This window comes from Hemicordylus capensis, chromosome 2 (assembly GCF_027244095.1).
Source record: "Hemicordylus capensis ecotype Gifberg chromosome 2, rHemCap1.1.pri, whole genome shotgun sequence".
NCBI classification, from domain to species: domain Eukaryota; kingdom Metazoa; phylum Chordata; class Lepidosauria; order Squamata; family Cordylidae; genus Hemicordylus; species Hemicordylus capensis.
The window spans coordinates 250,433,309-250,461,110 of record NC_069658.1 but is presented as its reverse complement, the minus strand read 5'-3'; the positions used below and the strand labels follow the sequence as shown (position 1 = coordinate 250,461,110).

At 45.9% G+C, this 27,802-nt stretch overlaps 2 protein-coding genes across 8 annotated transcripts in view; one reads left to right on the top strand and one right to left on the bottom strand.

Moving 5' to 3' along the window:
* NOTCH4 (notch receptor 4) overlaps window positions 1-8,860 on the bottom strand; it is a 50,625-nt gene extending 41,765 nt beyond the window's left edge. The window contains exons 1-4 of the mRNA XM_053291702.1: window positions 8,770-8,860; window positions 7,422-7,497; window positions 2,325-2,593; window positions 612-950 (exon numbers count right to left, since the gene is read on the bottom strand). Of these exons, the coding sequence (XP_053147677.1) occupies window positions 612-950; window positions 2,325-2,593; window positions 7,422-7,497; window positions 8,770-8,812 (727 nt within the window). The 5' untranslated portion in view covers window positions 8,813-8,860. The remainder of the gene's footprint in view (window positions 1-611; window positions 951-2,324; window positions 2,594-7,421; window positions 7,498-8,769) is intronic.
* Window positions 8,861-22,473: 13,613 nt separating this feature from the next.
* The window catches only part of LOC128343034 (complement C4-like), a 92,877-nt gene continuing 87,548 nt past the window's right edge, over window positions 22,474-27,802 (top strand). The window contains exons 1-2 of one of the 7 annotated variants that reach the window (XM_053291379.1): window positions 22,474-22,532; window positions 27,357-27,537. In XM_053291379.1, the coding sequence (XP_053147354.1) occupies window positions 22,489-22,532; window positions 27,357-27,537 (225 nt within the window). In that variant the 5' untranslated portion in view covers window positions 22,474-22,488. Of the gene's footprint in view, window positions 22,533-22,789; window positions 22,819-22,870; window positions 23,162-24,380; window positions 24,428-26,333; window positions 27,154-27,356; window positions 27,538-27,802 lie in introns of those variants that run through there. The other 6 variants (XM_053291382.1, XM_053291384.1, XM_053291383.1 and 3 more) reach the window with 6 other exon arrangements.

The window sequence follows — 27,802 nt, the reverse complement described above, 5'->3', positions numbered from 1 at the left end:
GTTGTCTTTGGTAGAATACAGGAAGGGTTTACGATTTCGCAGTATGAGATGATGCCTTTCAGTATCTTCCTATATCACTGCTGCCCGATATAGGTGTTTCCCATATTCTGGGAAACATACCAGCGGGGATTCAAACCAGCAACCTCTTGCTCCCTGGGCAAGGTTTAGTCTCTAGGTTCAGTTTTAAAGCGAATGCTGGTAAAGTCATCCACCCTCAAACAGGTGCATGTGTACTGGGTACGACAAATGTGTGAATATTCCTATTGGGTACAGGCAGAACACATTTCTGTGGCCACTATATCTGCTAACTGGGCAAAGTGGTGTCCCCAACTAACTGCACCAGTGGAATGGGGAAGCAGAGATTTTTGACACCCTCCTCTTCCACATGAAGTCCTCTCTGCCACCCAAAACTATGTCCCTGGGGGCTGTCCAGTCCTCAGGGACATATTTTTTGGATGGCATGGAGAGTTTCCTGGGGAAGGGGAGAGCATCAAAAATTGCTGTTATGGCACTGCACCAGTGCAGCTTGTTGGGAAGTTCTTCTCATCGACTCTCTCATTGCACTGGTGCTTCTTTGCTGTGTATGTCAGCCACTGATAATAGTTGCGCACCTGGTGGACACAGGCAGCCATGGTGGTTTTCACCCACATGGTGGCAGGTGCCACCATGGAGGCAGACCCCTGGGGAGCAGGGCCCTAGACGGTACTGGCAGCGTGGACCGGTGGAGCTGGGTGGACAGACGCAGCGGAAGGAGCCAATGTTATTCATACAGCTGCCTCCATTGAGGCAGGGGGTGGGGTCCTGAAAGCACTCGTTGATATCATGCTGGCAGGTGTGCCCCTCAAACCCTGCTTGGCACTGGCAAACGATGAATGGGTAGGTGATGACGCAAGTTCCCCCATTGGCACAGGGATTCGCTGGGCAGAAGTCCATGAGCTGGCAATTCTTTCCTGGGGGGAAATCAAACACTGAGTCAGTGGTTCCCAACTTCTCCATCCCACCCACCAAGACTCATAAAAACATAAAATCTAAAGTCAATGGAATCCTGCATTGCACAGGAGCCAGCAATTAGCTTCCGGAAAGTCCACAGACAGGGCATAGAGGTGATAGCCCTCTCCCGCTGCTGCCTTCAGTCAACTGATTATGTTCTTTGTGGTGTTCTGGTTTTTCCCTTGGGTAATACGTTGCCTGTTAGCCTACTCCACACCATAAAGATGGGAATGCACCATAAGGGTGCATCCTTTCTCTCCTCCTGACATGGTGGGGCACCATTCTTTAATTGTGTTGGGTGCCGGTCATCTGAACCGCCCCTCCACACACAGTCCAAATGCTAGTAATCCAAGTAATATTTGGAACATTCAGTTCAGATGGACCATTCCCCATGCAATTAAGGAACAGAACTGGGGGGCGGGGAGCGTGGAGTGGGGGTCAGACCTGCACACGTACACTTTATTAGGGTAGGTTGGTCAGACAGAGTATTGTCCAAACTGGAGATTTGTGATATATAGAGAACAGCATTATACTAAGTTAGACCCTTGGTCCATCCAGTTGAGTATAGTCTACTCTGACTGGCAATGGTTCTCCAGTTGGGTATTTTAAATGGGTGTTAGAATCTGGCATTTCCTCACCTAGAGATGCCAAGGATTTAACCTAGGACCTTCTGCATCTGGTTGATGCTCTAACACAGAGTTTTCAATTGTTAAATTTAAAAAAAAAAACCTTTTTGTAAGCCGCTTTGATATTTTGTGAAAAGCGGAATACAGGCAAACTTCAGATTCGTGGACCTGGCATCTGCGTTTTCACGTCTCTGCAGTTGGGTAATTGGTAGCTGACTTCATTTTAAGCAGCCAAAACCCAGCACATTAAAGGGTTAAGATTCGCTTATCTGTAGGTCATTTCTGCTCGCCATTTTGTGAAACTCTGCCATTTTGTGGCTTGTTTACTTGAAACCTCCCATGAAAAATGGCGGTTAAATGCTTTAAAATGGACAATTTCTGACTTCTGGGGGGCATTGCACTTTATTTTGCCCTTTTAAACCATTCCCGCCCCCCGCCCCCAGGTGTTTTTTTTGGCAATTTCCGGGCGTCCGGGAACCTAACCCCCGTGACCCCATTGCCCCAATGATTCAGTATTTGCGATTTCCGTATCCACGGAAATTGTGGAGAACGGAACCCCTGCGAACACTGAAGTTCTCCTGTGTGTGTGTATGGATGGATGGATAAATGGATGGATGGATGGATAGATGGATAGCCAGCACACCTAACTCATATCAGACTGTACTTCCCTTCCCATAGCTATGGTCTGGTGTCTCTTCCCTGCCATACCTGTCCATCCTGACATGCACTGACAGTGATACTGGTTTCCAGGTTGCTGCTGGCAAGTTCCTCCATGTTGGCAGGGTGAAGGAAAGCAAGGATCTCCAACCACCCCCTGGCACTCCTCCCCAGTGAAACCAGGGGGGCACACACAGCTGTAGGCAGGTGGGTTTGGGGAAGGAAGGATCTTCAGGGAGCAGTTGCCCTTGTTCTGGCAGCGCCCAGGGGTGCAGGGGTTTACAAACTGGCACATGTCTCCCACATAGCCAGCAAGGCACCTGTCAAGGCAAGAACCAAGAAGGAAAAAGGTGTGTGGGGGTGGGAAATGGCATAATCTGAACTCAGGCCACAGTCCCAGGACTTGTTTTCCATGCCACAACTCAAGCCTAAGGGGATATAAATGAACTGAAAATATATGAGAATGCCTCTGATCATGTGTGTGTGTTGCCTTTACTGCAAGGCTAAGGACAGGTTCTCACAATCGATCTGATGTGGGCTCAGTGGGAATCTAGAGATCCCTGCAGTATGTGTGGTCCCCTAGAGCAGGGTTTCTCAACGTGTGGGTCCCCAGATGTTATTGGACTTCAACTCCCATAATCCCCAGCCCCAGTGGCCTTTGGTTGGGAATTGTGGGAGTTGAAGTCCAATTACATCTGGGGACCCACACGTTGAGAAAACCTGCCCTAGAGCAATTACGAGAACTCAGAAATTTTCCCCCATCCCTGCTTGGCAATGTGCCAAGTTCACATGAAGCCAACATCATCAAGCTGACTTCAGATCTAAGGTTGCCACGGTGGGCTTCATGTGGGTTTTTGGTGCGTTGCAAAGTGGGGGTTGGAGAAATTTTCCAAGCTCTTGCCATCGCTCTACAGGAGTGTGCATGCTGAAGGGATCTCTAGGTTCCAATGGAGTCCATATTAGACCGATTGTAATTATCTATTATTATTATTATTATTATTATTATTATTATTATTATTATTAATTTGATTTCTATACCACCCTTCCAAAAATGGCTCAGGGCGGTTTACACAGAGAAATAACAAATAAATATAAGAAGATGGCTCCCTGTCCACAAAGGGCTCACAATCTGAAAAGAAACATCAGCTAGACACCAGCAACAGTCATTGGAGGTTCTGTGCTGGGGGTGGAGAGGGCCAGGTACTCTCCCCCTGCTAAATAAAGAGAATCGACACCTTAAAAAGGTGCCTCTTTGCCAAGTTAGCAGCCCTAAGAAGCAGTGTGGTTTAATGGTTAGAGGGTTGGAGGAGTGGAAAGACCCAGATTCAAATCCACCTCAGTGTTGAAATTCATTGGGTGATCTTGGGCCTGTAGTAGGGATGTGCACAGAACTGGTTCGTGACCCCCCCATCCTCCGAACCGGCACAAACGTTGGACCTTCAAACCAGTTCAGTGCTCCAGAAAAGGAGTGCCAAACCAGTTCTGTGAACATCCCTACTACCGGCCCAAGATTACCCAATGAATTTCAACACTGAGCCGGATTTGAATCTGGGTCTTTCCACTCCTCCAACCCTCTAACCATTACACCACACTGCTTCTTAGGGCTGCTAACTTGGCAAAGAGGCACCTTTGTAATAGACTTAAGGACAGGAAAGGTGCTTCCTACCTGCCCATCCCTGCCCCGTCATTTCCCCCCCAGTGGTGCTTTCCTAAACAGAGTGGGCGTGAGGCTGCAGCATTCCTGCTTGCACCCTGTTCAGTGTAGCCACGCTCATGGCCAACGTGTGTACACGCCGTGTGCGTCAGCCATGAGCGTGGCAACGCTGAACGGGGCTGCAAGCAGGAATGCTGCAGCCCCACACCCACACTGTTTAGGAGAGCGGGCGAAAGCGGGAGGGCAGGAAGGGGGAGGTAGGAAGCACGTTCCCTGTCCCTTAAAGTGACCTCTGCCCGCCCTCCCGGGAGTGCACGGACCGGTTCTGTGCTCATCCCTAGCCTGTAGCTTTCACTCAACTAACTTATTTATTTTATTTATTGTTTTACATTTATATCCCACTCTTCTTCTGAGGAGCCCAGAGTGGTGTATATGGCTTATGGTTATCCTCACACAGGACTTCCAGTTCTCGGAGTATCCCTGTCTGATGAGGGAAGCCACTTTAGGCATTAGGGAAGCAGCCCCTCCCCTCTCTTCTGGGGATTTTCTTTTGTGTAGGTTCACACACAGCTCACTTCCATGTTTTCCTTGTGGCCAATGGCTTCCCAGAGGAGGTGGGATGCCACACCTCCCTTTCCCCCAAGGGTTTAGTCATTAAACCACCCTCTGTGATCTGGCTCTGTTGAAGTCCACACACACAGCAAGGGCGTAACTATAATAGGGCAAGGGGAGACAGTTGTCTGGGGGCCCACTGCCTTGGGGGCCCCCCAAGAGGCAAGTCACATGACTGACTCTCCCAGCCGTGCACCCGCCCGGGGTTTCTTCAGTTGTATTCATCCTCTGAAACTGATGTGAGTGTTAAGACCTGGAGTGCGCGCGCGCGCACACACACACACACACACACACACACACACACACACTTCTGCTTAATTGGTTTGTGGATCAGACTGCCTGTTAGCCATGAGCCTTGGCTTTCTATCCTCCCCACACTGGCCATGACCCCAACACACACACACACACGTCCCCAGTACACCGCTCTGGGCTCCTTGGAGGAAGAGTGGGATATAAATGTAATAATAATAATAATAATAAATAATGTGTTCAGTAGCGATGTAGCAATGGAGTTTGGACTAGACAAGTGTGCTGCATTAATAATGAACAGAGGGAAAATAACAAAAACAGAAGGAATAGAACTGCCCAATGGAAGCAAGATCAAGAACCTGGAAGAGAAAGAACATTACAAATACTTGGGCATTCTCCAGGCTGATAACATCGCACACGCTGAAGTTAAAAGAAAAATGGGAAGTGAATACATCAGGAGAGCTCGAAAAATCCTCAAGTCCAAACTCAATGGCGGAAACACCATACAAGCCATAAACACCTGGGCTATACCTGTTATCAGATACACTGCAGGAATAATAGACTGGACCCAGGCAGAGCTAGAGATGCTAGATCGTAAGACCAGGAAAATCATGACCATCAATCATGCTCGGCACCCCCGCAGTGATGTAGATAGGCTCTACCTCCCTTGCAGCTCAGGTGGAAGAGGAATGCTGCAAGTCCATCAAACAGTACAGGAGGAGAAAAGAGGCCGTGAAGAATATATAAAGGACAGTGAAGAAGATGCACTTCAAATGGTCAATAATGAGAAACTATTCAACACCAATGAAACAAAGCAGGCCTACAAGAAAGAACAAGTCAAGAACTGAGCAGAAAAATGGAAAAATAAGCCCCTGCATGGTCAATATTTGCACAATATAAGTGGAAAATCAGACATCACCAAGACCTGGCAATGGCTTAAGAATGGCAACTTGAAGAAAGAAACAGAGGGTTTAATACTGGCTGCACAAGAACAGGCACTAAGAACAAATGCAATAAGAGCAAAAGTAAAAAAATCCACCATAAACAGCAAGTGCCACCTTTGTAAAGAAGCAGATGAAACCATGGGCCACCTAATCAGCTGTTGTAAAAAGATTGCACAGACTGACTACAAACAAAGGCATGACAAAGTAGCAGGGATGATACACTGGAACATCTGCAAAAAATACAAGCTACCTGTAGCCAAGAATTGGTGGGACCATAACATTGAAAAAGTTGAAGAAAATGAAGATGTAAAAATATTATGGGACTTCCGACTACAAACAGACAAACATCTGCCACACAATACACCAGATATCACTGTAGTCGAGAAGAAAGAAAAACAAGTTAAAATAATTGACATAGCAATACCAGGGGATAGCAGAATAGAAGAAAAAGAAATATAAAAAATCACAAAATACGAAGATTTACAAATTGATATTGAAAGGCTGTGGCAGAAAAAGACCAAAATAATCCCAGTGGTAATTGGCGCCCTGGGTGCAGTTCCAAAAGACCTTGAAGAGCACCTCAACAGCATAGGGGCCACAGAAATCACCACCAGCCAATTACAAAAAGCAGCTTTACTGGGAACAGCCTATATTCTGCGACGATATCTATCATAACCACAACAACATTGATAATAAAATTCAGCCATCCCAGGTCCTTGGGAAGGACTCGGTGTCTGGATAAAAACAAACCAGTCAATAACACCTCTCTGACTGTGTAAACAGGAGATAATGTGTCAGCCCTCCTACAGCATCGCCTCTGCTTCTGCAGCCCCATCCCAGCTTGGATGACATGCAAGGAAATGTTTGTGTCTGCAAAAGATTGCAAATCCTTCTCCCAGATCTACCTCCTTTAAAAACTTTCAAAGAACAAAAAGTCTGAAAACTGGGTTTTCAACTCTTTGCCGCAGGGTCTAAGGCAAGGCAGCTTTGCTTTTGTATTCCATAGGTGTGACTTGCTCTTATCATGTAAATTTAAAGACTCATATCAGCTCTTTGCATCGCATTTTCCAGGAAATTTTGCTGAAAACCAGCATTTTAAAAAGCCAGATATAAACCAGGGTGAGCTGAAATCCAGCAGGAAAATCCTGAATTGTGCGTGGGGTGCTTCCAAAGACATTGAACAGACCTCAGTGGGAATCTGGCTGTAATAAGAACACACAATTTGCCTCCCAGTGGAGATTTGGCGTAAAGTCCCTGTGTGGGATTGCTCCAGGGTAAAAAAATGATATTCAGACTCTTTTGTGTCGGAGTATCGGTTATGCCCCGAATTTGCAGTAAAGCCTGCTGTCTGAAAAGCCTCAAGACATCGTCTTACATTCAGAGTCACCTTCTATTTGGGTAAATATGGTACTTGGGGGGGGGGACAATTCAACCAGTGTAGCTTCCCCCAACATGGAAATGGTGTGATGGGAAAACCACACTTGTGGAATTCTTGACATAGCCCTGTATATAATGGGCACAGGTGCCGCTCTTCCTGCACAGAAAGACTTGAAGGTGCAAATCTGCACCTGTCGATTTTCTGCCTGTCGTACAGTTTTAAAGGCATTGGAGAAGTCTTCCTCCCCCGCAACTCCTCCCCTCCCCCCACATAATAGTGAAAAAAACCTGGGGGGGGGAATTCTAACTTACAGGCAGGAAAAGGTTTCGTTGGAGTGTCTCACACAGGTTCCTCCATTCTTGCAGGGGGCTCTGGTGCAGGATAAACCTGGTAGGGAGACGAAGCAATGATGTCACAGCTGGAGGAGCAATCAGCAGGCCCTGCTTCTCCAGGGGCAGCCCTTTCATCAGGCAAGGTCCCAGGCAGCAGATTATTACTGGGGTGCAACCAGGGAGGCAACTGGCAAAATGCCCCCTCCCTCCCTTGCCACTGCTTTTGGCACACCTCTTTGGTTCCAATCTGATTCCTGCACACTTTGCAAAGAGTGCCTCTTGCAAAGAAAGTTGGAGTGCCTCTTGAAAAGCTTGCACGAAGGAAAGAAGAGGCAGATGCTGGCAGCTTTCCTTCCTCCCTGCCCCACTTTTAAAGCTTGTAAGGGTTGTTTGGGGGGGCTGGTCCCCACCAGGGACATGGGGCAAGGCAGTATTTGGGGCCTCGCCTCAGACACGGCAAGACCGTGGGCCATCCTTGTATGTCTCCCAAACAGCATAAGCAGGTGGCAATCCTGTTTGGGGGCAGTTTGCTTCGGACTGCGAAGTTTCTGCTTCGGACTGCTTCGGACAATTTCCTGCTTCGGACTGTGGGGGGGGCTCACGTGGTTGGATGCTTGTCAAGGCTTTAAAAAAAAAAGTCCCTGCACACGGAACACTAACATGTTAGTGAGGAGGGTAGGAGACTAACCCTCTTCCTTGAGACGCTCCCTTTCTACTTGCAGGAAGAAAGTGTGTTTGTGTAGAGGAACATTCGGTCATATCGGCCCCCACCTGCAGTCCCAAGTGAGAAACAGGAAACGGTTGGCATATTGGATGCTGCTTTATATTGAGTCTGACCATTGGTCCACCTAGCTCAGTAATGTCTACACTGACTGGCAGCAGCTCTCCAAGATTATAGGCAAGAGCCTCCCCCAGCCCTTCCTGGGGATGCCAAGGAGGGAACCTGGGTCCTTCTGCAAGAGGTCAGATGCTCTTCCACTGACCCCTGGTCCCATTCGCATATCTGACCGCGCTCACATGTAGCCTCCTATCCAAATGCAAACCAGGGCAGACCCTGCTTAGCAAAGGGGACCATTCATGCTTGCTACCACAAGACTACCTCAGTTGTTTGTGAGCACTAGCCCAACCTTCTCTATTGCTCATTATATTCAGATCCGTTACGCAATAATTTATCAATCGCCCCATCCCTGCCTCCATGGACAATCTTAGAGAAGCAGCAGATACCATACAACATACTCACAAACCATAAGGACCCTAACTTGCAGCCCTCTGACAGTCATGGATCTGCCCTCCACCCCCTACAAGTGACAGGTCTGTTGACACTTACCTCGCGTGAGCGGAATCAAAGCCAATAGCCAGAGGTGCTTCATCCTGTTTGCAGACCACCCTCTCCTCCCTAGACCCTCCCTCCTCCTCGCCTGAAGTGGTCCCGGAAGATGATAGAAGCCTGTTGCCCCAAGAAGGGTGTGGAATCAAAGCCAAGCGGTTGGACAGAACCAGATCAAGAAGTGTCCCTGAGATGCCCTCCCACCCCTGGAGCGCCCCATATCAGCCCCCCATATCTGCAGATGGGTTGTATGACAGTGTGCAAGGATTTCTTTCTCCCAGCCACCCCCACTTCAAGAACAAGGGACTTCCTGCCGTCTCTGTATCAATTGTTGGAGGTTTCCTGCCCCACACAATGCATGGGAGGAGAAAGATTTCCTGTTACCCAGGGCTGTCAACATGTAAGAAGGGAGAGGAACATTGACTTGGGAGGGGGCACCGTGCCCTGAAGAACAAAGCACAGCGGATCTGATGCAGCCAGGAAGTTGCTACCCAGTTCTGGAAAAGGGGTCCCTGAGGCGGCATCTCTGCATCAAGCCAGAAATCCTCTCCTGGAAGGCAGTTGTCATAGGAACGTAGGAAGCTGTGTGATACCCAGTGAGACCACTGGTTCAGTATTATCAATATCTACACTGACTGACAGCAGCTCTCCAAGGTTTCTGGCAGGACTCTCCCCCAGTCTGACGTGGAATTTTTTCACACCCGGCTTTTAGTTCGCATCTCCTCCGGAATGGAGGGTGCATGTTCACATACCAGCCAAATTTACCCTGAAGTCCCTGCAAACTATCAGGGAGCACTTCGCACACAATTCGGGGTTTTTTTTTTAGTGCGCATTAGAGTGTAGCCTGATTTATATCCGGGTGGAAAAAAATCCACTGTTTGCCATGGTTTTGGGGGGCAATTTTGAACTCACAGTAAAGCCTCGCAGTAAACCCATGCAGTGAAGCCTGCTGTCTGGGAAAGCTCCTGGAGATACCAGAGAAGAAACCTGGGCCTTTCTGCAAGGAAGCATGCAGATGTTCTTCCACTGAGCTATAACCCTCTCTTATAGCACTCACGCCCATCCAAATGCAAACTAAAGAGGACCCTGCTTAGCAGAGGGGACAATACAATAATCTATTGTTGTAGTGAATACATTAGCTCAAGACTGTTTTTTACGTAGAAGACCCGAGTTCAAATCCCAGCTCACCCATGCAACTCATTGGTTGATTTCTAGCATATCATCATCCTCAGCGGATGTGTCAAATTGGTCATGGAAATTCAGAGCGTTGGGAAAGCTATTGCATCATTTTGGTGTCGTCGTCGTCCCCATCCTCTGGCTTCTACTTCTTCCTCCACCTCTTCCTCCTTCTCATTTAGCCCAGCAGTGTGTGCTGCTGCTGGGCCAAGATCGCAAGGTCCACAGGGGCGTTTTCCAGATTATACGCTGCCACATGTCCCATAAGTGCCCTTCTGTATTGCCAGTGTTTTGACATTGCGCTTGCTGTGCTGTCAGCAGGGTGCCGTCCATATTTCCGCTGCCTTGTTTCGAATTTTAATGATGTGTGATGGCCCTATAACATGGGAATTAGTGTTGCAGGAAAGTAGCTGTATTTTTCCATGGTAAGGAGACTTGCAACTGAGTTGATGCGTTGCAGCATGTTACAGTATGGACAGTTCTTTGCGTCCCGCTCCCCGGCCCGTGCTCGCTTCCTCCATCCCAACACAGAAGGGGAGGGGGAGGGAGGAGATCGGAGAGGTTTTTATTTTTATTTTTTTCCCCTCCGGGGTTCTTCTGTGCATTCCCCTTTTAATTTGCTACTTGGGCTGGAGACTCATACTAGTGCAGCTGAGCAGATTTCTGAATCCTACTCTTTCTTGTGCACTTTTTTACTGTACAGGAAGCCCATTGAACTAAGTAATTTACTTCTGTGCAATCCCACTTGCTTACTACAAGGCAAAGGGCAGAGAGAGAGAACAATCACTTACTTAAAAGGAAGCCCATTGAACTGAATCATGATTCATTTACTACTGTGCAATCCCACAGCCCTCACTGGAGGAGTGCTCGTCTCCCCTCTGCATCCTCCCTCTTGTTTGTTTGTTTGTTTGTTTTATTTGTTTCCTGGAGGCACACCAGTTTCTGTCTATCCCCCTTCCTGGCTCACCACAGAATTCCCTTTTGCTTCCCCCTCCTAATAAGCAGTTCCTTTTTTTGGTCACTCCAAAGGATCTCCTCACATCCTCCACGGTCCCTTTTTTTTAACCCCCCCTCCCCATTATTCCTCGTGCAAAACTGGAATGATGCAAGACAAAGTTAGATTTTTCTTTTGGAATGGCGCTTCCCCCTGCTGGTGGATTTGCACAAGGCAGTCCTGCCTTGAAAACACGTTGCAATGGTTGGAAAATATGAATGGCCACCGGCCTACAACGAAACATTGAATAACGCTTTACTCTCCGTTTTAAACTGTTGCACTATTCCATCACACTTTGCAATGCTTTACCTGTTGCAAATCTCATAGTCCGGAAAACCCCAGGGTTGGAGTACCAAAGACAGCTCACAGCCCCAGCAACTCTGCCTCCTCTTTCCAGATCAACACCAAAAGGGCGTACTGGGACCAGGGATGAATGGTCGTCCCGCCTCTTTTTGAAAACAGCTAAAATAGAACACTAGAATATATTGCAATTTGATTCTATTTTTCTAAGTTTTATTTCCTTTTGTGGTATGTTATTACCAACTGCAAGGTTGTCTATCTGATTAGACGATCTAATTACTGTGGAGTAATTTTCTTTGTCCTTAAAAGCGGATCTTGTGGTGAAGGGAGGATATTTAGGTAATCTCTAGATTTTTAAATTTTGTGAGTTGAAGAAAATGTGTCTTTAGAAATGCTTCCTTTCAGTAGACATTGAATGGGAGAAGAGGATACCTTGAAATAATTTGTCCTTGTTTTGCTGCATACATAACAAAAGTGATTTTTTGGTTCTGTTTATTTGAAACCATGGATGCTTATAATTCTCATTGTTTGTGCTGTTTTTTCTGAATTCTAAAAACCTAATTTTCATGCCTGTATTCTATTTCAGGCAGAATTCAGAGACAATCCTACCTTTATGTAAACAGTTATCTAAGAGGAGAATTTCCCAGCTTTACTAGTTTAACTGCCCTTTGATGCTTTCTCCCATTGCTTTAACTTTCCAAGGTATTTCAGCAATCCAAAACATGTATTAAGCTGCCTGACTGCCTTTACAACAATCTTCCCAATCTCGAATCCCCAAATATTTGTGGCACATAAATTCCCATCATACAACAACTCCTAAAGGCTATTGTGGCTAGAGATGATGAGAGTCATAGTCCAACAATATTTTGGGACCCAAGTTTGAAAACTCTAGCCTTACAGCTTTTGATTTATTAACTTTGCCATTGCACAGTTTCCAGAGTTTCCCAAACAGATTCTCGCCCCTACCCCCCACCGCAACAGTGTAACTAGTATCTCCAAAGCTCATCCTGTTTATCTGGCTTCAGTTTATCTTAGAATCATGGAGTTGGAAGAAACTCCGATTATTCCAGTTCCAAGTCCTGAGACAGGATATTCCCTAGAGAAACCCTGACAAACATTCATCCAACTTTCTCTTAAAAATCTCCAAAGCAGGAGATCTCAGAAGCCCATCTAGCCAGCCTGGGCTACCTTTGAACTGACGCTATAGTGCTAATGAGGTGCCAAAAATGGTCCCTAAAGGGATTTCTCCCTTCTGTATGGTTCTTCTCATGCAAAGTGTGACATCACTAGGATGACCAACATAAAGTGAAATTTGGGTTGAAATCTGAGGTTGCTTTACTGTGGAAGACTGAACAATATTGACATTCTCATGATTTTCCTGCCCTGTTATGTGGTACGAGTGTACAGCTTACATTATGCTATATACATGTTTTTGTGTAAATGACTGTGCCTGCCTTCATTTTACAAGCAAACCTGGGTACAGGTCTCTCAAAAGCATGGTAGAGATAGGAGGTGTAATGCTGTACCTGCATTCAGCACAGTGTGAATAACTGTACAGATCTGTACACAGACTCTACGAGTGATGGACTAAAATGAGAATAAGGCTTCTGTCTCATGGATCTCTGTTCTGTGTGGTATGGTAACCCAAAGCTTATTGTGGGATGAAATGCTTATTTTGTATGTATAAAAGAATAAGGAACTGATGCTGCACACCCTAAAACAAGCGTGGGATCCATAGGGATTCTCAGTGTTGGGTCTCCAGATGTTATTGGACTTCAACTTCCATAATCCCCAACCAAAGGCCTCTGGGGATGGGGATTATGGGAGGTGAAGTTCAATAACATCTGGAGACCCAACACTGAGAATCCTTGCACTATACAACAGATTAATAAGGAGTCAGGCTGCTCCTCTACAATTCCTCCTCTCTGATGAATAAGGAACTGGGTACAAAGAGCTCACTTCAGCATTGTGTTTTAAAGGTACAGCTGCAGGAGCTGGTTCAGAAGCTGGCAACCATATAGGATGGGGTTTCTTAACCTTGGGCCCCCAGAAGTTGATGGACTACAACTCCCATCATCCCCAGCCATGTCCATTGTGGCTGGGGATGATGGGAGTTGTAGTCCATCAACATCTGGGGGCCTAAGGTTAAGAAACCCTGATAGAGGACACAAATCCTGAAAATAATATAGAAGGGGGCACTGAAAGAATGAAGAAAGCAAACTTTTATAATCACCCTGATTGAGATTAAAGCCATGTGGTTTTAAAGGGGCTCAAAGCATAGTTCATTCGTGCTAAGCCAAGGGAATGAATGCTTTGTTTCCTTGTCCCTTAGAAAATGGCCTTATACTGAGTCAGAGGCTTGGTCCATCTAGCTCAGTATTGTCTACACTTACTAGCAGCGGTTTTTCCAAGGTTTCAGGCAGCAGTCTTTCACAGCTCTAAAGACTGTGAAGGTGGCAGGGACTGAACCTGGGACCTTTTGCATGCCAAGCAGATGTTCTGGCCTCATCTCTCCATGAGCTACAACCTCATCTTCCCATCCTCTGCCCCATGTCTCCAAATCCTTCTCACCAGCAGGTCAGCTCCAATTCTATTGCTGCCCACCTAGAGACCTTGCAGTAGCTTCCTTGTACAGTATTCCTGTTCCTTGCACTGTCAACTTGTGCTCTCCAGTAGTTCCTGGTGATTCTCATCTACATCCTTAAAAAGGGAAAGGGGGGGGGACCCTCTTGCTAAATGTGTTATTTTAATTTTGTTCTCAGATCGCAACGCTGCTTCTTTTATAACAATTTTCCACTGTTGTTTCTCTTTTAATGGCAAACCACCAGAGCCCCCATTCCCCACTCTCTATGCCTGCCATCTTCTGGGCTCTTTGGGGAATTGCCTGCAAATTGCTGTTGAATCATGGATGATATCATAGGGTCATCTAGACAGCCCCACCCCTGCTGGAGAACAGGACTACTCATCTACCCACAAATCCCCATGGATTTGATAAAGCATTCCACTCCACAATTGGATTTCCACCCCTTTTCATGGACACTTGTAACAATTTGCACTAAGAGTTAACAGGAGGTTTCAAAGACAGGGCTCTCCCCACCCCACAAACCACTCCTGATTGGAGTGTGCCAGTCCACATATTCGCTGGATTTAACCTGACCTCCCTGCGGGCTATCAGGGACCAGGACAGACAGGGCCAAAGGGAGGCTGCGAATTCTGGCTTAGTCTGAGTTATGTCCCGGGTAAAAAAAATCCTCTATTTCCAGCAGCTTTTGAAAAAAACTCTGGGGCTTCTGCTTTCTCCAAAGGTGTTGATGGAGGTGCTGATGGCTATGGAAATGGACTATCTAATCAACTAATCAACTCGAATCAACTAATCAACTCGAATTAAAATGCCTTGAATCTGCTGCAAAGTAGATTTGCTCTTCAGATACCCCAGGCATAAGGCCATGTGTGAAAAACCTACAGGTGAAGTATTCTTTATTAGGGCTGCAGATAGCTGTCTGTTTTCCTAAACACGGCAAATGGGGCAGGGATTTAGATATTTACTTCTTCTAATTGTGGGCTCAGAATAGGTTCCAAAGCATAGCATGAGTATGTATCACTCCGAGTCCAGAAGAGTCTCTTCCTCTTGTTTCCATTCACGGGGTGGACTATGCCAGAGTTTAATGTGACCTAGGGCTAACCAAGTCATCTCTGGAACTTATTTGCAGTTCCAGAGAGTGGAACTTGGAATGCATAAATGTATTTTTTTGTTGATGTTACGTTAATATTATAGTTTTGGTTTTTTAAATGGGGGTTGCGGGTTGTTGCTATTGTACACTTCTTTGAATGGTTTGGAAGAGCAGCATATAAATATGTTGGGGGGAAACAAATGAAGAAAAATGACAAAAGCAAACTCTGAGCATGTGCAAAACAAACGTCACCCCCAATTGCTACCAGAATGAGAGTAACCACAGAGAGCAATTAAGTATCTGTAGTCCAGGATCAACACTTTCTTAGTCAGAAGGAGCAGCTTTCCCTATTAAGGGTGTCTTGTTTTCCAGTTTGGGTAGCTGGATGAAACATCTGGATCATATTAGACTGAAATTGCGATGGTGTGTTGCTGGAACACTGGAATTTTGGAGAACAAGTATCTCTGACTTTAAACATTGTGCAGTCCTTTACTCAGAGCAAGTCCCACTGATTTCAATGAGATATGCAGGGCAAATCCACATCTATTTACTCATAAGCTGTCTTATATCAAATCAGACCACTGGCTCATCTAGCTCTTTAGTGTCTCTAATGTCTGGTGACAGCAGTAGCTTTCCAGGGTTTTGGACGGGGGTCTTTTCTCCCTGCGTGGAGATGCCAGAGATTGAACCCCAGACTTTCTGCATGCAGGACAAGTATGCTACCAGGGGAACAGAGGAGAGCTGGTCTTGTAGTAGTAAGCATGACTTGTCCCCTTTGCTAAGCAGGGTCTACCCTGGTTGCAAATGAATGGGAGACTATATGTGTGAGCACTGTAAGATATTAGGAATGAAGCCGCTCTGTGAAGAGCATCTAGATCCCAAGTTCCCTCTCTAGCATCTCCAAGATCGGGCTGAGAGAGACTCCTGCTTGCATCCTTGGAGAAGCCGCTGCCAGTCTGTGCAGACAATACTGAGCTAGATGGACCAATGGTCAGACTCGGTATATGGAAGCTTCCTATGTTCCTATGTACAGCTCATCTAAGATCTTAGAAGTAAGATCTTATTTCCCAGTAAACATGTAGCAAGACTTGCACTAAAAATGTGACTCAAAACAAAGCAATGCCAAACTAAAAAATAAAATAAATCCTGGGCACTGCTGCTTCTGCCTCTGCCAGCATCTTACATTGTCTTGGAAGCAACCCCTGCTTCCTAGCTGCTGCTCCTGCTCCTGCTGCCACAACCAATCTTTCCACCCCTCCTTTTGAAGGGGTGTGTGTGATCCCTTCTTTCTCTTTGTGGGGGTGATGAAAGGGGGGGAGATGGGTTGGAGCCCAAACTTGAGAGAGCTCAGCTTTTCCTTTGCAGCTGCCTTCCTCCTCCCACACTCCTCCTCCTCCCACAAACCAGTCCTGAGAATTGCATGCAGTACTCCAAATGTGGCCACACCATAGATTTGTATAAGGGCATGATAATATTAGCATGTCTGTTTTCAATCCCCTTCCGGATGATCCCTAGCATGGAATTTGCCTTTTTCACAGCTGTTGTGCACTGAGCTGACACTTTCTACGAGCTGTCCACCATGACCCTAAGATCTCTCTCCTGGCGAGTCACTGGCAGCTCAGACCCCATCAGTGTATATGTGAAGTTTGGGGTTTTTGTCCCAATATGCATCACTAAACACTTGCTTACACTGAACCACATTTGCCATTTTTTTACCCACCCACCCAGTTTGGGGAGATCCTTTTAGAGCTCCTCACAATCTGGTTTGGATTTCACTACCCTAAATAATTTAGTGTCAGCTTCAGATCTGGCCGCTTCACTGCTTACCCCAACTTCTAGATCATTTATGAAAAAATTAAAAAGTACTGGTCCCAGTACAGATCCCTGAAGGATCTGTACGGAAGGATCTGTACTTCTTACCTCCCTCCATTTAGAGCACTGTTCCTTCCTATCCTTCAACCAGTTACCAACCCACACATGAACCTGTCTCCCTATCTATCTATCTATCTATCTATCTATCTGTCTATCTATCTATCTATCCTTCCATCTATCTATCATATTTTTATACCGCCTGATATGTAAATATCTAGGCAGTGTACAAATTATCCTATGGCTGCTAAGTTTTAGGGATATCGCTGACCATGCAAATGGCACCTGCGCATGTGTGGATGCCATGTGCATGCTGGCGCTGCGCGTGGGTATTTGGGAGGAGTGCTGCCACAGCAGGAAGCTGCCTGTGGCGGCATAGAGCAAGTAAGGACCTGTTCTCCTTTTAAAAAAAGACCCCACTGCCTGCTTTCAGGCCTGCCACTGCCCATGGGGCCGAACCGGTGCACAAAACCCGGTTCTTGCAGATCCTTACTAAGTTTACTTATTTATTACCTAAAATAGTAATTCTTCATTTGTTCCTTTTTTGTTTGTTTGCCAACTGCTGTCCCAGTTTCTGCTGGATCCACCACTCAGCATAATCCCTCAAGACAGGTACAGAACTCTAAGCCTAACTTTTTCATTGATGGGGCTTGGCCTGGAGTCAAGCTGGCATCAATTTAGAAGTGACTGACGATTGATGCCCGTACTGAAAGTAAGCCTGGAGCTTTTAAATGGCTTAATTTTGCAAAAAAGGTTGGGGCGGGGGGCAGAAATCTCCAGGAATAGCTTCAGTTGGAGTTGGAATTTCCAACCTGGTACTGTACCAATATGTCACAGGCCTGGACGGACTCCTATGTCTTTGTTGCTCTGGATGGCTTCCGAAGGGTCTGACTCAACCAGCGGCTGCCTTGAAGGCAGGGCCTGTTTCCATTAATTTGTTTCAGAGTAGGTAAACATGCCCCCCGAGCCCCCCCTCCCCCGGCAGGGATAGTTATAAAATCCACAGGCAGTGTCAAAACGGAAAGTCACTTCAGAAGAGACTTCTGCTCTGCACAGACACAGCCCAGGGATGTCCTCTGGAAAGCAGCTGTTTCTCTGGCTAACATGGATGGGGACTTTGGTAGCCCTGAGCCACCAAACTCCAAGGTGAAACAAGGGAGCATGGGTGGCAAGGGTGGACTCCAATCCTGGCTTCTCCTGAGTAACAATGATTTTTTTTTCCCCAGACGGGTCTCCAGTGCCTTTAACAGCTATCTGGCGGGCAAAAATTCAACAGGTGATGCTGTCTGCCTCATTGTGCCTCCTTGTACTGCAGAATTTCTGCCTCTTGCTGAGTAACTATCAAGTGCAGGGCTCTGCAATAAAAAGGTCGCACTGCTTTAATAATTGTTTTATTAAAAGGTATTTGGTTATTCTGGGGTACTTAGTTATGCTGATTTCTTGATGAGTATTTGATTTGCACTGTGATTTTATTGGTTTGCTACCTGCCTTTGGTACTTACTGGAGAAAAATTGGGTTAGAAATAAAGTAAATGCATGAAATAAATATTTACAAAGTTTAAAATGCAAACAGTATTTATTGTAAACAGTATTTTTAATGTAAACTGCCCTGAGCCATTTTTAGAAGGGCTAAATAAATAAATAATGAATATTGGGGGTAAGGGGGAGGATGCTAGGTTTCTTGGTGTTGGGAATGGTTAATTTAGTCAACTGTGAGGGGTACCAGGAGAGGCAGGAGTGAAGTAAGGCTAAGATGGGTAGACTGGGGCATAGGTTTCTTTTTCTCACCATCTGAAATAGAATTTGGAAAGGAAACTGATGAAATATTAACCTTATTCAGATATTGTTGTACCAGTGTACAGATGTCTATACACTCATACATGTATTATGTAAGTGACTGTTCCCAAAGGACTCACAATCTGAAATAAGATAGACTCCAGCAACAGCCTCTGGCGGGGTGCTGTGCTGGGGATGGATAAGGCCAGTTGCTCCCCCCCTGCTCAATAAAGAGAATCACCACTTTTAAAAGGTGCCTCTTTGCTCAGTTAGCAGGGGACACTGCAGCAAAGTCCCGCCTGGCGCATCAATCACTCTCCCCTCCCGGGTGGGTTCCTCACACTCACAGCTTTTGTCTGAAGAGGCTAAGGTAGTGGTTGTGATGGAGGGTATTTCCAGTGCTTGGGCACTGATCATAGAGGTGCCCCTCCATCATGCTTGCAGCCAGGGGCGTAGCTAGGGGAGAGGGGGCCCATGTTTGCCCTCCCCAGTGGCCCCTTGGAGTGAGCTGGGAAGAAAGCTGGTCTTGTGGTAGCAAGCATTACTTGTCCCTTTAGCTAAGCAGGGTCCGCCCTGGTTGCATACGAAAGGGAGACTAGAAGTCTGAGCGCTGTAAGATATTCCCCTCAGGGGATGAAGCTGCTCTGGGAAGAGCATCTAGGCTCCAAGTTCCTTCCCTGGCATCTCCAAGATAGGGCTGAGAGAGATTCTTGCCTGCAACCGTGGAGAAGCCGCTGCCAGTCTGTGTAGACAATACTGACTAGATGGACCTATGGTCTGATTCAGTATATGGCCGCTTCCTGTGTTCCTGTGTTCCTGTGAGTGAGGGAGATAATGAAGAAAATAGGAGCTGAGGGGCCCTCAGGAGTTGGGGCCCCTGGATTCTTTGAACCCATCCGCTCAATTATAGCGACACCCCTGCTTGCAGCCTTTGCTGCTTCAGATGCATTCTCCAAGCAGTGGATAGTGATTGGCGTGCTGGGCCAGAATTCTGCCTCATCTTTTGCATAATGTCCTCCTTGCATAATGTCTGAATGAAGCTATATAGGGAGTGTACTGCTGTGCCTGTGTTCAACATCATGTGTGAACAACTGTATCTGTGTGCAGATCTGTACCAGTGGACAGAGTACCCTAGTTATATGAGTGTGATCATAATTTAAGTAATAATTTATTACGGTCAATGACCAGTCAACATACACACCAAATGATAAATCAGCATAAAACAAAACAAAATCAAAACAGTAAAACTAGATAACAAAACATCAGGTTATACAAAAATCTCAGTTACAACTACTCAGTTGTTCCCGTCTCGGTTTACAGGCTGTCTCTGCTGTGACAACTGTATGTTGATCCGTCAAAAGATAGGAGATGTAATACTCTTCTGATTGGCCAGGCCTATTTTAAAAAAACAGTTCGATCCAGATAGTACGAATGCCCCTATAATAGGCAAAGTGTAAAAGAACATGTAAGACAGACTCAATGCCACCCGAACCACATGGACATAACCGGTTCCTTAGTGGTTTCCTCTTAAATCTGCCATCCAAAATGGCAGAAGGCAAGGCATTAAACCACGCCAGTGAAAAGGCTCTCCACTGATTTAAGGTGGTCAAGTGGGTGAGGTATGCAGCTGGCTGGGGGTAGTTTGAAAAACCACCTTAAGTACTACTGGTGGTAACCAGACTTAAATCCAATTGCTTCTCCATATCCGCCACACACTGTTTAATAATTTCTTTGGCAGCATCATGACCCAAAGCCAATAAATATTGCAGTGAGAAGCCATATCTGCCCAAATTGTCACAGAGGCTCTTGCACCAGGATGAGTGAAACTCATCTTTCAGAACCAAGGGGGCAAGGCCCTGGGTGCAGGCATATAATTTAAGCCAGTAGTTAAATGTACGAAGCCACGCCTGTGCCTCAACTCTGGTCAACCCTGTTTCTAAACACAAGATAGCATTTGATACGCATCTGGGGACTTGGAAAATGGCATGAAGAAATTCAGATTGAACCACTTCTAAGGGTTTAAAATTACAGGTGGGACAAATCTGGACCCCGTACAACATTTGTGCAAGGATTTTAGCCTGATACACCCTAACCACCGCAGGAATGTAATGTCCCCCATTAGTGTGAAAGAATTTGAGTACAGCAGATGCACTCCTCTGCGCACTTGCTGCCGTGTATTCACATTGTGGGCCCCATGAACCTTTTGCATGAAAAACTAGACCCAGGTACTTATAGGTCTTAACCTGCTCGACCCTGAACCCATTCATTTGCCATTTATGTTATTTTGGTCTCTTGGCAAATACCATGACCTTCGTCTCTTGTGTATTTATAACTACTGACTCATCTTCACAGAACTGTGTGAGTTTTCATAGTGCCCTCCTAATACCAACTAGCGTTCTCTATAGTATGGCTGCATCATCAGCATAAAGTACAATCGGGATGGGTCTACCAGCTAGCTTAGGCTGATGGATGTCAGGGTTGTCTAAGAGGGGGGTTAAGAAATTAATGTAAAAATTGAACAGAAAGGGAGCTAGAATACATCCTTGCTTAACCCCCTTCTGCGTAGCAACAGGTTCAGACAAGTGGCCTTTATTATTACACTTTACTCTCAATAAAGTGTTTTTGTATAGCATATGGATGAGGAAGAGTAATTGTGGGTCTATGGAGGAATTGGCCAATTTGCTCCAGAGTCGAGATCTAGGGGTAGAATCAAAAGCGGCTTTGAAATCAATAAATGCCACATATGAGGAAGAGGAATTGTTAAGAGTCTTAGAACCAGGGCCTGATCCAATGTAGATTGACCAACTCAAAAGCCAGCCTGTTCGTCTCTAAGGATGTTATCTTGCTCTGCCCAGTCAATAAGCTTGTTACAAAGATGTCTAGCATACACTCTGCTAACTATGCTCAACAAGCTTATTGGGCAATTTGAACATAATGTGTAAATAGACTATTCTCCCACATGGTGATGGCTGGCATATATTAATTTTTCAAATGCTTCTTGCTAAAGTGAGTGGCTTGTTGTCATTTTGTATGGTGGCATTTTGTGTTGTGATGCTTCCCTGGCATCTTAAGTCAATGGAGCCTTGACAATGGATGAGATCCTCGGTGGCAGTGGCACCCCCAGAAAACAAGATTTTTTAAAATCAGCTTTTAACTGATATTGTTTTGATTGTTTTAATGTTGTTTTTAGAATATTGTTTTAACATTTTAAATTGTGTTTTAAATTTCTTGCTTTTAAATGTTTTTGTTTTTAATTAATGTTTTACTTTTTAATCTTGTTGTAAACGGCCCAAAGACGTCAGTTTTGGGCGGTATAAAAATACGTTAAATAAATGAATAATAAGATGGGTTAGGGGAGAGTATTGAAAGAAAAAAGGCAAAGTTCACTTTCCATGGGGAGAGTGAACTTTATTCCACGTGCTAGGTTTCTGTAGGTGAAATAATGGTGTGTTTCATATGAACACTCCCAACCTAAACATAAATCAAAATGAGCCTTTGAGGAACTTCTCTTTATGTATATTTAGGCTCTTTTGATATTCAGTTATTTATTGCACATATACTGCTCTTCTGCCTTGACCAAGGCACCAAAGGGATTTACAATATTAAAACAAGGAAATGTGTTACAGAAGATTTGAAAAGCAGGGTTGCCTCAGGCCCTTGATGGACTTTTCAAGAACTGAGAATGTATGAGACCTCCTTGGCCTGGTCCCTCCTTCCTTCCCTTCCCTTCAGGGCACACAGGTCCTTCAGTAGACCCTGGGAAGGTGTGGGAGAGGCTGCCCCAATAGTCTTCTCAGGCCACATGGTTCCTTGGCTTGCGATAATAAAGACACTCTGGGTGACATCCAGACTAATGCTGTGCTGGTGTTAGGGGAGAGCGGTGATACTATTTGATCTTGCCTTCCCTTTGAAGTCCACAGTGCTTCCTGAAAATATGTCTCTGAGGGTTATGCAGCCTTCAGAGAGAGGCATAGCAAGGTTGGAAGAACAAAAAGTGGAGTTGGGCCCCTGACCCCCACTTTTTTCTTTAGAGAGGCACAAGGGGGTAGAGCCCCCCCCCTGACTTCAGCAGGCCTAGGGTCATTTGTCCCCTGTCCTTTGTTCAATTATAGCCATGCCCCTGCCTCAGGGACATATTTTTAGGAGGCACATAAGCTTCAAGGGAAAGGGGAGATAAACAAAAATTGCCCCTCTCCCATAGCACCAGGCACCAGCAAAACATTAGCAGCACCCATGCTGTGTTAGTCTGTATGTCAGCTTCTGAGTATGTGAGAGTGTCTTTCCTTCAATTAACTACAGGGGGTCCAGCAACAGGAGGGCAAGCTATTTGCCTAGGGGTGGAAATGGCCTCCCTTTCCTTTCATCTGGTGTTGTCTATGTTCAACTGCTCTCGGGAAGTCTCAGGAAGAGATTTTCTCCAGTCCTGCTGCTTAGGGTCACCAACTCTGACTGAAGCTATTCCTGAAGATTCTTGCCTCCCCATATTTCCCCCCAATATTAAGCCATCAAAATGTTCAGGTTTACTTTTAACAGTGACTTGGAGAATGATGTTAATTCCTGGGGACTCTGGACCAGTCCTGAAGGTTTGGCAACCCTACCTTCTACCTGTAAATATACATCTATCTATAATATACTTATTATATGTATATCCTGCTCTTCGTCCAAGGAGCTCAAAGAGGTGTACTTTGTTTGTTTTCATAACAAGCATGTGGGGTAAATTATGCTGAAAGACAAGTGACTAGCTCAGAGTAATCCAGTGAGTTTCATGGCTGAACGCAGGTAACTCTGGTCCTAGATCAGCACTCTAACCCACTAACCACTATACATCTCTCTCTCTCTCTCTCTCTCTCTCTCTCTCTCTCTATATATATATATATATATATACTTGTGGTTTTGTAGCCCGTTGGTTTACGGGCACTAGTGGAGCTCTGCGCTCCAGACATTCGCCGCCATTCCCTCTCCCGCCACCCCCCGGTGCCCGGGGCTCCGGCCGGGCCTGCCACTCACCGCCGCCCGCGGCTCCGGCCGGGCCCGCCACCTACCGCCGCCTGCGGCTCCGGCTGGGCCCGCCACCCACCGCGGCTCCGGCCTGGCCCACCGCTGCCCGGGCCCACCGCCGCATTGTTTTGTCTGCCGCCTCGTCCGGCGGCCATCCTGGGCGGCCAGAAGCGGCCGCCCCGAAGAAGCCGGGTAAGCGGCGGCACGGCCAGGCCTCGGCCATGGCTCTGCCGCCTCCTCGGCCGCGCCGCCTCCTCTGGCTGAGGCGGCGGCTTTGCCGCCGCCTCGACCAGTGTCCCCCGCCGCCGCTTACCCGGCTTCTTCGGGGCGGCCGCTTCTGGCCGCCCAAGATGGCCGCCGGGTGCTGGCGGTCCTGCCTCCCTGGCTCCTGGCCATGCGCTTCGCGCATGCCCAGAAGAGGCCAGGGAGGCACGGACACACGCTTGGTGTCCGTCCACGGACGGACACCAAGCCTTTTATTAGATAGGATATAACCTTAAAAAAAACAGACTCTTGAATTATATTACCATATCTTATGGTAAAGTATGGAGCCAGTGTTGTGTAGTGGTTAGAGTGTTGGAGTAGGACTGGGGAGATCCGAGTTCAAATCCTCATTTAGCCATGAAACTCACAGGGTGACTCTGGGCTAGTCGTATCTCTCAGCTTAACCTATGTGAGAAAAAATATAACCACGTACATCACTCTGGGCTCCTTGGAGGAAGAGTGGGATATAAATGTAAAATAAAATAAAATAAAATATAATATAATAATAATAATAGTACATTTCATGTAAAATATCCTGAACTCCCAAGCAAGTTGCAAGAATGTGATGTAAATGAATACATGCTGTCACTGTTAAGCTCCTTAGATAATAGGTAGAAAGTTATTTCTATCAGCCTCGTTCAATATTGCTATTTTTTTAAAATTTAACAATCTATTTACAATGTTTCATTTAGTATTATTTGTAAATTATGTTTATTTTACATAGTATCTACTTTTTATATTAATTTTTTATTTATTCTGTCTCGGTGTTTAAGTTATTGTACCATGTGTATTATTCACAGAGCAGTGAAATTGTGGATCAGGCCCAAGGTTTGTGCTGAAGGATCTCCAGATCACCATGTGGAATGTTTATACGTATGTGGCAGGATTTGCCAAAAATGATTTTTTTTCTTCCAAAAAAGTTTTCTTTTAAAAACGCAAGTCATCAGCTTCTGCAATACTGGAAATTCCAAAATTGCAATGATTGGATGATATCAAGGACTCATGACCAGAACATGAAGCTAAGCCACAGCACTTTGTTTACACTGACTTCAGCCAATATCTGTATTACGAAACTGTGGAAATGTGTAATTCTCCACAATATTTTCTTGGTTTAATTTTTAAAAGGCAGGCTGTAACAGAGAAAGAAATTCGCTAGATTAAGGCTTTGCCCCCAACAGGGGTCAGCCAGAGGCCTCTGGGAAACTCCTAAAGAAGGGACGAAGGCAGCAAGCTTCCCCTGTTTGCTCTCTCAGCCTCTGATATTCAGATGCATACTGCAGTGCCACTGAACAGGGAAATTCCCTTCAGCTCTCAGGGCTGCTAGTCATTATTAGAACTGCTGGATGACAGGCACATGTTGCACTAATGGAAGGATGTTGCATTAGGGAAGGAGAGCTGATCTTATGGTAGCAAGCATGACTTGTCCCCCTTGCTAAGCAGGGCTTGCCCTGGTTGCATATGAATGGGAGACTACATGCGTGAGCACTGTAGATACTAGGAATGGAGCCACTCTGGAAAGAGCATCTAGGTCCCAACTTCCCTCCCTGGCATCTCTGTGAAAGAGACTCCTGCCTATAACCTTGGAGAAGCCGCTGCCAGTCACCTTCAAACCAGCCACTGCTCTGGTTTGCATTTGAATGGGAGACCATATGTGAGCACTGCAAGATATTCCCCTTAGGGGATGGGGCTGCTCTGGGAAGAGCATCTGAATGCTTGCATGCAGAAGGTCCCAAGTCCCCTCCCTGGCATCTCCAAGATAGGGCTGAGAGAGACTCCTGCCTGCAACCTTGGAGAAGTTGCCGCCAGTCTGGGTAGACAATACTGAGCTCAATGGAAAAGCCTGAGTCGGTATAAGGCAGCTTCCTATGTTTCTGTGTTGATGTGTTGCGCTAGTTAATTGTGCTAAATTTGGAGCTTGCATTCCAGACTAGTGTTGCACTGGTACAACAAGGTGCACCCCTGCAACTGTGGCATGCCTCCTCCAGCAGTGAAACCTCTGGCTCTAACCACATACATTGCAGGGAATGATGCAAAGCTATCCACTATCTTGGTTGCACAAGTGCATCCAGACCATAAGAGACTGAGCAACTTTGAGTATCTGCTCAGCTATTTGACTTTCTTGTTAAATATGGGAGGAGATAGGAGATGAGGTCTTGTGGTAGTAAGCAAGACTTGTCCCTTGAGCTAAGCAGGGTCCACCCTAGTTACAAATGAATGGGAGACTAGAAGTGTGAGCACTGTAAGATCTTCCCCTCAGGGGATGGAGCCGCAGCTCTGGGAAGAGCCAGGGCCGGATTAAGCTAGTGCGGGGTCTGTAGCATATGTTATAAAGAGGTCCTAAATTTTTTTTAAAATGCACATAAATATTAAAACATAAATTATTTACTTGCATAGTAAAGTAATTCAGTTTTTTCATTTGCTATATTTTGGAGTATGGGAGACCAAGCCACAAACTCACACTTACTACAACAGTGAACATTTTTATACCGTTTTCCAATCAAAATTCTCAAAGTGGTTTACATAGAAAAATAAAGAGTGGATAGATGATTCTCTGTCTCCAAAGGGCTCACACACCCTAAAAAGAAAAATGTGGTAGGCACCAGCAACAGCCACTGGACAGATGCTGTGCTGGGCCTTCTCTTAAAAGGCACATTTAGTGGAAAAGGAATATTTTATCTAACATGGACCAAATAAAACAAGTAAAGTTTTAACTTTAATTCCCAGTTGTAAGCCGGGCATGCGGGGCCCTCGAAAACACGGGGCCTGTAGCAAATGCTACATTTGCTACTACATTAATCCGCCATAGGGAAGAGCAGAAGGTTTCAAGTTCCCTCCCTGGCATCTCCAAGATAGGGCTGAGAGAGGTTCCTGCCTGCAACCTTGGAGAAGCCTCTGCCAGTCTGTAAAGGCAATACTGAGCTAGATAAACCAATGGTCTGACTCAGTATGTGGCAGCTTCCTATGTTCCTATGTTAGTTGTATAACATGTGAGTTCTTAAGGGCCTCAATAGCACTTGAGCCTGAATTTGCAAGAGCTTCAAGATATAAAACAAAATTTATAAGTATATTTAGGCAGATATGCATTAAAAGAAACAGTTGGACGACATTTAACTCAACATACTCTCCCACATTTCTTTCCCCACTCCCCTTCTGTCTTGAGACTGAGTCCAATTTCAGCCGATCCAAAGAGGTTTGGGACAAAGAAAAACTGCCCAAGTCTCTTTTCTCACCGGCTCCACCATGAAACACCTGCCTGCAAATCTAAGGACTTAATCCACCAGAGGACACTGCAGCTGCTGTGAAAGAACGCAATTTCTGCTAACATCATAAGAACAAGGCAGCAAAAGTTTTTACTTATTTCTGAAGTCAATATATAAATGCATACAGTAAATGTGTATATATCCCCAAATATAATAATGCTTTTCCTCCCAACATGAATGTCTCTCTTCTCCAAGCCTGCAAAATGCATAATAATCTGGATGAGGAGTGAGGCTGTGTGGGTCCAACTGGATCATACCACTGCTCTTTCCTACTTTGCAGGCTGTTGATGGTAGCCCCCAGCGTCGTGACAGTGGGGGTGGAGGTTGGAGTTGTGCTTCAGGTTGAGGAATCCGGGCTCTCCGGCATAGTCTACTTTCAGAACGAGAATAATGCCATGATGTGCTCCAACGAAGTGCAATTCAACCTTCAGCCCAACAGTGCGGAAAAAATTAATTTGAAGGTAAGGGGAGACACAGCTATTCATGCTGTCCCCTGGGGGAAGGGAATCTTTGCATCCTGTGTAGAGGAAATAATGTCCGTGTACAGTACGTTGTCAGCAGGGCATCAGTTGAGCCTGAATTGTTAATAAGAAGGAAACAGTGCATCTGAGCATGTGCAGAATATCCCCCTTGCCACTGAGAAACACCACAGCTTGCCTGGGGTTGGGGAGGACTTGAAGCAGGGCCAATGTCAGGGGTCAGCCAACTGGGGCACTATGTGACAGC